The 11821-nt window shown below is 38.9% G+C and overlaps 1 protein-coding gene across 2 annotated transcripts in view; it reads right to left on the reverse strand.

Annotated features, from left to right (window-relative positions):
* Positions 1-11336, reverse strand: part of dhx36 (DEAH (Asp-Glu-Ala-His) box polypeptide 36) — a 30259-nt gene extending 18923 nt beyond the window's left edge. Inside the window, exons 1-12 of one of the 2 annotated variants that reach the window (XM_076873255.1) lie at positions 11185-11330; positions 10793-11085; positions 6251-6408; positions 5995-6102; positions 5641-5842; positions 4895-4933; positions 4569-4739; positions 3460-3539; positions 1158-1232; positions 550-716; positions 360-441; positions 132-272 (exon numbers count right to left, since the gene is read on the reverse strand). In XM_076873255.1, the coding sequence (XP_076729370.1) occupies positions 132-272; positions 360-441; positions 550-716; positions 1158-1232; positions 3460-3539; positions 4569-4739; positions 4895-4933; positions 5641-5842; positions 5995-6102; positions 6251-6408; positions 10793-11047 (1478 nt within the window). In that variant the 5' untranslated portion in view covers positions 11048-11085; positions 11185-11330. Of the gene's footprint in view, positions 1-131; positions 273-359; positions 442-549; positions 717-1157; positions 1233-3459; positions 3540-4568; positions 4740-4894; positions 4934-5640; positions 5843-5994; positions 6103-6250; positions 6409-10792 lie in introns of both variants that reach the window. The other variant, XM_004543551.3, reaches the window with a different exon arrangement.
* Between the last annotated feature and the right edge of the window lie 485 nt (positions 11337-11821).

Here is an 11821-nt window from a genome sequence, read left to right on the forward strand (position 1 = left end):
GAACTTTAAAAGAAATGTATTTACTCAAAACTACGAGTCTCACAAATCCTCCTGCTTCCTACCTAAAAAAACCCCAAAAAACTGGCAGCTGTTCTTCCAATTTAAGTAGCCTGATTTTCTCACCAACTCACCTGCCCTGTAGTGTTCGTGCGTAACATGGCCAGCTTTCCTTGTATTCAGCCTCTTTCTCCTCTTTCTCAGGTCTGGAGTTTCGCCCCTGCCAAAAACCTCTCTTCCATGAGGGGCGACGGTCCTGATTCTGGGGGCGATACCTAGCAGAGAAACCCAGCCTAGTTTATACGAGGTCCCAATGTGTCTTTGTGCATGTACATGTGTGTTTGGTAGAAAAGTGGTTCTACCTGGTCATCTCTATAATGTCCTCAAGTAGGAACTCCTCCACTGGGAACGTCAAACCAGGAATGTGGATCATTGGGCAGTTGTCTAAACCGAGAACAAAACCGTGAGCGGCGAGAAAGAGGAACAGCTCAACTTATTAGAACTGCAAAACTTTTGCTGACAATTTGGTGAAGAAATTAGTGAGCTACACACCAAAATATTGGGAAAACTTCTCTGCGTTGAGCGTGGCACTCATGAGAATGATCTTAAGGTCATCTCGGAGGTTGAGTAAGTCCTTTACAATGATGAGCAAAACGTCTGATTGCAGGTTTCTCTCATGGATTTCGTCCAGCACCAGGTGACTGATACTCGACAACAATCTGACAATAAAAGCAAAAAAGGTGAGCTACAGTCCATACAGACGTCCACTTGTAAGCAAAGTGATGTGCGAATTTAGCTTAACACCAAAAATGCAGTTTAGTCAGAAAAGGGTAGCCCTGAAATGACTCACTAGAGTCGTGCTAACGAAAGAGCATGAAGTGAGACAACAAGGAAAAGCTGGCACTTTCACTTAGTCTGTATTTCTTTTTCTGAAGGCACTTAGAATGCAAAGACGAGCATGGAGGAATGAGTCAACAGAAAATGGGGACCCATACTAATGAATCTTCCACAAACAGTAGCGTCAACCCCAAATCAATGGGGACAAAACAGAGTGACAAACAAAGGAATGGCTGGAGTGGAGATATAGGGGAAAAAGCAGAGAAGATGTACAGGGAAAAGATGTATACAGGATGAGAAGGCAGAGGTGGAAGCAAACTCACGGGTCTGAGCGAAGCCACTGAAGAATAATGCCTGTTGTACAGTACAGGATCGAACCTTGTCTCCTTGGTAACCGGCTGGAAAATGGGAGAAAAAAAAAAAGAAAGAAAAAGATACTCTTACATCTGTGCAATTTAGAAAATTTAAAGTAAGGTCACCAAAATAAAAGCAGGACTTCTCTGAGAAATGAACTTAGGTTTTGTAACAGTTAACTGTGTTGCATTTCCACTATTTTTGCTACTTTACTTTAAATAAGCACCACTTTTATGTTTAACCTTTACATAGAAGTGAAAATAAAATGTTGCTGATACCAAATATTATACTACAATATGTAACGGAATTGTAGTATGCTACAGTGCACTACAGTAAGAAGATTTATCCATGCTTTGTTTATGTACTAATGCTGAAAGGTTTATTCAATTAATTACAAAATAGCTTCTCTTATTTTAAAGTTATCACTGTAGGAACTGCCTTTCATATGATATCTGATAAAACAAAATTCATTAACAACTGAGCCTTCTAAAAGGGTTTGTTGTATAACTGATGCAAGATTAATGTGCCAAGAAGAGGAGACTAATTACACGATATAATATTCTTTTCTTTTTTTGTGAAGCCTGAAGTCCAAAGAATTAATGTATATTTCACAAAAATCAAAAGAGAGTAAAACCAGCAAAAGCACCACGAAAAACAGTGAGTCTTCTGGACTGGTATATAAATACAGAGCAACATGTATCAATGGCAAGACATTCATAGTAGAATACAGTTGTAACCACACATTTCTATACTGTAGTATTGCAGAGCAACATGTTCACTGCGTATTTATTCACAAATACTCTGGATCCTGTTTCACAAACACTCTAGCACTGACACAGCTGGCTGCTTTACCTGGCTGTTACCCAAACCTTGCACATAGTGAGAAGATTCTGTCACCTTCATTTTCATCAGTGACTGTGAGTAGTGGATTAACCAACATGACTTTGGCAATGATAGTCTATGGAGTGAGTACTGACTACTATCAGTAAGCTAAATCAATTGTGAAAAATCAGCCAGTAAATAACAAGCAGAATTGGGTATTTTATTATAGAAAAAAATCCAATAGAAATCAGCATACTCCCCTATTGTATAAATCACTGTTCGCTCAGGCTGCACAACAGCAAATTGCTTTTGTTAAATTCTTGCTGCAGATGTTTAATGAGTGTGTTTTTAAGAAAAATCATTTTATGGCGTTCATTAACCCACACATTTCATGTATCCATCTTGAGTCCTTTCACCAAGTCTATGTAGACTATGTATACATAAAAAATATAACACGCTGTAGATCTCATGCAGAACATCTGAGCTCAGTAAGCTTTTAATTTAAATATTAATGAGCTATAACATATGTCATGTGTTAAAACTGCTAACTATGTCAAAATCTGTGTTTAAGATGTCTAAATCTGTTCCTACTCTGATCATGCTGGCTGATATCACCAACTTCAGTCTAAACCACAAAGCCTCAGCTGTTACCGCCAACCTTGAAAACAGCAAGCTCAGTCTGAAATAGACAGACGTAATCAGGGAGGGAAATAAAACAGTCTGATTTCTGCAACAGCGCTCCCATCAATTTAACCTGCTGTGGCTGGACTCTTAACCATATCAGATCTAAGGGAAATGAGCTTTCTAAACATAAGTATTGCTTTTGGTTTCTTAGCCTCTAAACCAATTACAGAATGTCAATTAAATATACAGTGAGCCTAATTTCACCTTCATACAATCCCTGGCCACTTTGTTAGGCATGACTGTTCAACTGCTTGTTAATGCAAATATCTAATCAGCCAATTAGATATTTGCTCATATAGTAGCAACTTAATGCATTCGGGCATGTAGACATAGCCAAGAGAGCAACTATCTTCAATGGACAGCAAATGGTCAGAAAAAGATAATCCAGTAAGCAGCAGTTCTCTGGGTGAAAATCCTTAGCTGGTCAGAAGAGAAAGGCCAGTCTGCTTCGAGCTAATACGAAGGTAAAAGTAACTCAAATAAAATAAAAAAAGAGCATCTCTGAAAGCACAACAGGTCAGCCTAAAACTGATGGGCCACGAGTGCCACTACTCTCTTGGTTCAGAACAGGAAATTGAGGCCACAATTCACAGCAGCTCATCAAAATTAGAAAACGGAAAAATGGAAAATCTTTGTCTGGTCTTTCTTAAACATCCTAAACATGACAATGAGTTCACTGTAGTCAAATGGCCTCCACATTGACCAGATCTCAAGTTTCAGGAGAAAGAATTTTAAGCATGAGCACTTCTCGAAAGTGTTGTGTACCTCTGCAGGCGGATTTGGTAACCACATGAATTCCCATTCCCAACACTTTCTGCCCTCTCAGCCGCTACACGCTCTGCAACCTGATAGGAAGAGCACACACACACAAATAGGATTTAAGAGGAGAGACAGCATTGTATTGCAAAAAAGTAATAATTTCTATATGAGCGATGCCGAAATTTTGCTGTATGCAAATGCATCGCATTATTTTTATATCATCAAAGTAACAACCAGTTGTTATGTTTAAGGGGCAATTGCTTTTTCGAACAGGGCCATGCAGGTTTTAAGCTTTCCCCTTATTAAAGAAAATCATCACTCAAGTTCTGCATTTTGTATTTATGAAATATAGCTCAGGGAGTAGAGCAGATCATTCACTAGTCAGAAAGCTGGTGGTTCGTTCCCTGTTTACTCCAGTCTGCATGCCATAGTATCCTTGGACATAGAAAGCACTTAGGTGAATGAGACATGTCATGTAGGCTTGTGTAGAGTAGAAAAGGGCGATGTAAGGAAACAGTGCATTTGCCATTTATTTATTCAATATAAATATGCAAGAAATCAGGAAGGAGACAAATATTTTCCACAATAAAAAGATTTTAAAAATATATCCATATCTTTTTTTAATCAAACTAATTATTTTGCCCTTTTATTTCATTGTTTAATTTTAGTTAAGTGTGGAAGTTTGTACTTTGCATTCATTCACAGACAGATCACATTCTTTCATAGGTTCTCTACTGTTATTGTGTGTGTGGCTGGACTCATGGTGCTGTGTTTGTGTAAATTTGCACTGCTCTCTGGCTCACAGTGACAAAGGTTCTTAGTATTTAACCTATGCAGTGGCTTAGAGGCACATGTGCATGCACTCTTATTAACAGCTAACACTGAACAGTGATGCCTCTATGCATAAGCCTAATTCTGATTGGTTATAAAGACACATTTGATGGCAGAGAAGCTAGCCTTGGACAGAGAACCAACAGGTCTGCTAGGAATCAAAAATGACTGCCTGACCTATCCCATAGAGAAGCAGCATAACAGAAGCATTGCCATGGCAACCACATTAAAATCAGTAGGCACACAACAACATATAATCCTTCAGAGGCCAGCAGAGTACATACCGAGATGGCACTGATGCGTCGAGGCTGTGTGCAGACCACACGGCACATTGAGCCCATGCCTCTGTTGATATAGTCATCCAGGATGAACTGAGTGACCTGAGTGGTTTTGCCACATCCTGTTTCCCCACTCACCACTAGGACACGGTTAGAATTGATCAGCGTTACCAGCTCCTGAGATCAGGAGGTTGAAGAGGAGTGATTTACAGATGAGGCAGGAAAGCAAACAATAACAAAAAAATAAATAAATCAAATCTGAAAACCAGTAATGAAGTCTTAGCAGAACTAGTGATTCATGATAAAAGCACATTTGCATGTGAAATACTTGCCTCTTTTTTCCCATAAGATGGTAGTTTTTCCCTGAATTTCTGAAGACAAAAAGAACAGATGAGGAGTAAAATAATGAGATAAAAATTCAATAAAATTAGGAACAGATACTTTAAAAAGAAAAATTCCATAATGGGAACAGTCCTAGCACATCAGAAGTTATCCAATTCTAATAACCAAAGATAAATACTGACTCTGCGCAGTACCTCACTAATACAGTGGTAACCACTTGAAATGATGTAGCATGATAACATTATGATAAATTGATTGAATACTTGGTAAGAAGACTTTTCCATTACACATCATCTTGTACATAAATTAAACTTTGCACACCTATTTCCACAGTAAAATTTTGCACTAAACAATTTAAATGTATAAATATAATAAACATTTACTTATTTACACAAACATAAACAAAAGCTACTTACATACAGCCAATGCAGCAATGCATTTGGGCAACATTCTTTTTTTTCTTTTTTTTTTTTTTCCCCAAACATAGAACCTTTCAACTGAATGAAACCCATTACTTTTTATTTTTCTTATTAAAAACACTAATTAATTAATTAAATTGGACTTTTGGACATTAAATGACAACAAATGACTAGTATAGTAGTAATGTTGTTATCTAAAGGCACTAAACATGCTAAACTACCAAAAAAATCCCACCTTGTCCCCACCTTAGCTATTTTAATAAATATGTTCATGCTAGAAACTTAAACCTAGATTTTATACCACTGAAAACTCTTACCAGCATTTCTTTGTACTTTCCATCTGATTTCTTACTCTGCAGATCTCTCTTCAAGTAGTCATCCAGGGACCTATCTCGGACTACTTCTTGATGTAAGAACTCCAGATCCTTATCTTTAATAACTGGTTTCGCCGCCTCCTCTTCCTGATCTTCTTCATCCCATTGATCTGGCGGCTCATCTTTAACCGCTGTTGTAGAGTGACTAGAAGAAAAAAAAAACATTCAGCGGTATAAACATCCAATATTACTTGGAAAACCTTACATTACTATTTGTTCTGCAGAATTTCTAAATGATTTAAAAAAAAAAAAAAAAAAAAAAAAAAAAAAAAATCACACATTTTTACACAAAGTTACCTTTGTGATTTGCCAGTTGCTTTCTTCTGGCCTGGACTACCTTCTTCTTCCTCCCATTTGACCTCAGTCTTAGTTTTTTCCTCTTCAGGCAAATCCCCATCAAAGTAACTAATGATGATAAACACACTAAATTAGTCATGATGTCAGCAGTCAAAGGGGAAGAAATAACTGAAATTTTACTATTCTGTCTAGCTTTCCTACTAATTCATTATAAGTTAGTAACGACAATTGATAAAGCTATACAAGCCTCTCTCACCAGTGGGCACTATCCCTGGCAGCTGTTTGCCAGCTGTCAGAGGTCGAGGCTCTTTCATCCCTGCGGCCCCTTTCTGGGCCGAGCTGGTCATTCTGGACAGAGTTAAGCAGTTTGGTAATGTGTTGCTCTCTTGCCTCATCCATCTGGACCACTGCCCGCTGCACAAGCAAATGGGAAAAGGAAAGTTAGCTATGACCTTGCAACAGTGTTTTTCCAAATTTCCCTTTATACCACTGAAAAAGAAAATACTACTCATTAACACTTTGAAGACAGGGACCTGTCTCGGACTAATTCCTGATGTAAGAAGATAAATATGTAACAGAAATACTTACTGTTGTAGATGTAGTTTTGAATTGTGCTGTGTAAGTAATCCTTTTTTTTTTTTAAACACAATGACAGATTGGATATTTATTCAGTATATAATGATGGTGGTAGTGGTGTGTTTGTATTATTAGTATTATTATTAATAATATTTTATATATAATTATTACCATTCTTATATATTGTACAAGCAACTGTCTGTTAACCAGCAGGGGAAAATGTGACTTACTGCCCATGTTCAGATCAGTGTGAATACTGTCTGTGCACACAGTGAGCAATTTTCCAATCAGCTTCCCACACTTTGATGTGCTCAAAGATCTGCTCCTAACAGGCAGGGGCAGATCTAGAAGGGTGGCATGGGGTGGCAAGTGCCACCCTAAAATGATCCCTTGCCACCCCAGTTTTGCATATGACAGTGTTGTTAATTACAATACGATAGCATTAACAGTTTGAGCGTAGTTACAGTCAACAGTGAATATAAATGCTAAAACTGTATATATTGCATAGTGTCCCCCCGCTCCACCATTAACAAATGGTTCAGCCCACAACAGGACCGGCTTTTTCCTTGTTTTCAGTAGCAAGCAATGCTTATGATTGTGCCAGAGCACATTCTGAACAACACCATGGGAATTTCGGATTTTACACAGGTGGGTGGATGTTACACTCTGGAAATGGAATGAAGGTGAGTGTTATGAACCCCCTGTGGTCCACCGACACGCTGCACCTCTAAATCACATGACTATTTTAAGCTGACATAGCAACAAGTTGCAGCCACGCTGGGTCTCTATTTCAGCCCACATTGAAAGTTCGGACTTCAAAGTTTTTAAATTTTAATTACAGGCCAGTAAATCCAGAGTTACAATAATATATATAAGCCACGCTTTTTTCTAAATACTGTCGTCACGTTTGTGTGTGTGTGTGTTTTAAGCGTTTTGTAAGGACAGCGCGAAAACAGTAAAGAAAGGAAAAAAGCCACCTCTTTCCTATCGCTGGAAATATGTACCATGTCGACCAATTTAAAAAAAAAAAAAAAGTCAACACGTGGGATTTGGTTGTTTAGGAAGAGGGAAAAGTTTTAGGAGTGATGGTAACGGCAGCGAGACAGAGCGAGCAAGGGAGAGAGAGAGACAGCGAGTTAGAGAGAGTTTTTAGATGTGGCCATTTGTGACGTTTAGTGTGGAGTGTATACTTAGTGTGGTGGGTTGTCTTGTGTAGTTCTGCATTCTGTTGTGTAGTCGTTTTGTTTTGTGTGTCAGTGAGGGCACTAATGAATTTCACAAAGGCACATTGCAGTGTAAACACTGTCACTAAGTAGAAAACCAGCGGAGTGATACACCTGGGCCCTATTTCAGGAAGCCGGTTTAGTGCAAACTCTGAGTAAGTATACGCTGAGTTAACGAAAACTCTGGGTTTTCGGTTTCACAAAGCGAGTTTAGATTAATTCTGAGTGAGTTACTATGACGACACACTCCGTGAAGCTAACCTGCCCCCTAGCAGGTTTACTTCAACTAACCCTGACGTTCTCCGCCTCTTTGTCGGAAACCTGACTGTAGGAAGTGTCAGACATGGCGTGTCCCTTCCTTGAAGAGCCAGTAGATGTTGAAGCCCAAATTCTCCGCAGAGCTCTCCGCCGGGAGAGAGTGATTAGAGCGCGTTTGGACATTTTATCATTTCCTGATGATTTCCTGTGTGAACGTTACCGTTTTTCAGCACAATCTACAATTGATTTGAATAACATCCTCAGGCCTAATATTGCTCATGTGACACATCGCGGACATTCTCTCAGTTCTGTACATATTATTTGTATCGCACTTCGGTTTTTTGCAAACGGGAGCTTTCTGTATAATATTGGTGACGCTGAGCACGTTTCCAAGGCTACCGTCTGTCGGGCAGTCAGGAATGTTACAGTTGCACTGAAACGTCTCCTGTACTCGTTTGTGGTGTTCCCCGGTCATAGACCCACAAGATTTATCAAAGAGGGATGCCACAAAATTGCAGGTAGCAGGATGAACAAAACTTAATTCATGATGTGGTGATACTTAAACTACTGCTTAAATTTTACATTTATTTTCACAGTTCCCAGGCGTGATTGGCTGTATAGATGGCACTCGCATTCCAATCATTGCTCCTTCAGTAAATGAAGGAGACTATGTGAACAGGAAGTCTTTCCACAGCATTAATGTGCAGGTACATAGTTTCCTGTAGCATTTCAAACTAACAAATTATTTCATTATTAGTAATGGATGCTAATTTGTGTTCTCTGCACTGTGAAGATCATATGTGATGCTGCCAACATTATCACAAATGTGGAAGCCAAGTGGCCAGGCTCTGTGAGTGGTGGTGGTGGAGGACCCCCACCTGTTTTTCGGGCCTCCGCTTTTTTTCTAGTGGCCATAACGGGTCACATTTGAGCATACAGAGTAAGCAAATATGTACTTGTAATGCTCAGATAATTTCAATAAGTGCTTACAGAGGGGAAATTAATGTAGCCTCTAACTGCAATTGATTTACATCGGACAAACAGACCAAGCACTATGGCTCATAATACAATTACACCATACCTGTTTGGACTATATTTTTATATTTCATTTTTACTTGCTGCCAGGAACGTTTGGGGCCTGTTGGGTTGCACCTGCACTCACATCACATCACAAAATAAAATGTATGAAATAAAAAATAAAATATAATAAAATAACGTGTTAAATGGGTGGAAATCCCTAGATCAATGTTTAAATTAACACTCACGCATTGACTCTGTCGGCTATGTTTTGCCATGCATGCTCCCTTTCTTTTGCAGCTGAGCCTGTGTTACTTTTTTTCTGCAAAATTTGCATGTTATCGGCATATGCTGCCATCAGAATTTCGGCCTCAAGCGCTGTAAAATACATTGACCGCGCCTTCTTTCCCTCCGTCTCCATGGTGACTCGCTTAATCTGTGCTCCACTAATCAGGGCTTTATGTATCCTCGTGCGCGCGCTTAATTTGGGGTTAAAGCAACTCCGCGTTGATTGAACTAATTGTTATCAGCCTTTCTGAAACCGAATATTCCGAGTTGGACAGTTCGGGGTTACTCAACCCTGAGTATCGTTTTTCACTCTGAGTTTTCTAAACCGGCTTCCTGAAATAGGGCCCTGCTGTCAGGCCTGCAGATTTATCCGTGCTGCTCTCCTGTCTTTTGGTGGACAAACTTTTTTTTTTACTGGCACACATCATTTGTGGGGCATCTTATTGCGAAACCTGATTGTTCTCTCATTTTAGTTTTAGTAATATTTTTAAATGGTTGCATAAAATGAAAAAAAAAACAGCAGGTGTATTGGCTGCATTTTTAGATAAATAGTTGTATACATTTACAAAATGTACAATTTATATTTGCATTTCAGGTTATAAAAATTTACTCAACATGTCTGTGTTTTTTTTTTACAGTAAAAAAAAAATGCTACTAGGATTTTAAGTTATTTGTGTGATTTCAGATCAGTAATACTAATGCAGTATGTCAGTGAAAGAACAACTAAATTCAGTTGAGCTGAAAAGAATGACACCAAACAAGGCAAGGGGGAAAAAATAAAATGAAACACTTTGAGGGTGAAATACAAACATAAACTCAAAAGGAGTCAAAAACGGCTGTTGTATTACAGACCTCTGTGGGTTGATCCAACAAATCATGAAAAATTAGGTTTACATTTTTGTTCATGACAGTGCAGATTTCTGACATATTGTGTAATTTAAGCATCTAACAATGTGATTGTTTTCTAACAAAAAACAGTGTGAAACTTAAGTTAGACTTGTGTTTGTAAATGAACCGCCCCATGTTGTGTAGCTTTCTGGATTTTATACTTATTGGGCTACATATTTATTTATTTATTATACAGGCTATACAGTACATACAATCAAAACTCACATGTTTTATGTAACTAAAGTGTTTAATTATGTGGACTACAGAGAATAATTAAGTTATAGAAAATATTTATATGAAAAATGTGTATACTTACTGCATTTAAGTCATTTTAACCATATGTAACCACCTGCATATGTGTTTTGGGGGGGGGGGGGGGGGGGGGGGGGGGGGAGGCTTTGATTTTGCCACCCCATTTGATTTCTTTGCCACCCTCATGCCACCCTAAGAAAATTTCTCTAGATCCGCCCCTGCTAACAGGGTGACTGCAGTTATACAGACAGACCTTCCATGTTTACAATGAGCATGACTTCAAGCACAGTCCATACCGATCTCCGGTCAGCTTGCTTCCTCCTAACGGCTCCATATCTTGCGTACCACAGTCCAATCTCACGGCCCTTCAGGTGTGGAGGAGGACGGTCTCTTTGCCCACCTCCTCCCCGATCCGGGTCAAATTCGGACATGTTTCCTCTCGAGCCTCCTCCACCTCCCCTTTCCCATCTTTCTCTGCTGTCATCTCTGTGCCCGCGACCTCCTCTTCTACCTCTTCTTCCTCCTCCACCGCCGCCATATCCATAGCTCATGTTGCGGTTAGAGGCAGGCAACGGTAACGTCCGTTAACCTGCGTTCAATTAACGGCTTACAGCTACTCGCTAACCAGCAATATTCAGTGGATTTACGAACTAAATATTTCACTTCAAAAATATGCGGTGACACTCACGTAGCCACTGACAGTTGGGTTCTCGATAACTACACCCCAAACCTAAATTGCGCCCCTCTAACTCACTTATTAAACAACAACATCCCCTTGAAAAAGTGTCACATCCGAGATACTTGCTGTTTTCCATCTGGCATGTCGCATAATAATGCCGTCAACATTTTCAGCAACTAGATATTGACGTGGCGCTCTAGGATTGGTTGCTCTCCATATTACCGTTTTAAACGCTGCTTTCTAAATCTAGCTGACTTCTTCAAACGAAGTTATCATAGTAATTAGCATACAAATGTGTATTTCAGTTCAAATTTCCAGTTTATTTTTTATGCAATTTGTTATGATTTACTGTGTAGATCAGGACACTGACATTTTACCACTAACCTTTAAACATAACTATTTGCCTCTGAATTATTGTATTACTAAAGCATTCAGTCCTGTTACTTGTATAATTTCTAGCAGTGCTTAACAAGTTTATTAGACCATCACCGAATGTAAGAGTTATATCAGAGCTGCCCAAAATTAATAGTATTGGTAATTATACTTGTGCTTTTATAATAGTTAATCAAATTGTCACTCAAAATATATATGTATTGCTAATATTATTTTTTGATTAAGATGCCAAGTTACAGCTATTTGCTTGCAT

This window comes from Maylandia zebra, linkage group LG14 (assembly GCF_041146795.1).
Source record: "Maylandia zebra isolate NMK-2024a linkage group LG14, Mzebra_GT3a, whole genome shotgun sequence".
Classification (NCBI taxonomy): domain Eukaryota; kingdom Metazoa; phylum Chordata; class Actinopteri; order Cichliformes; family Cichlidae; genus Maylandia; species Maylandia zebra.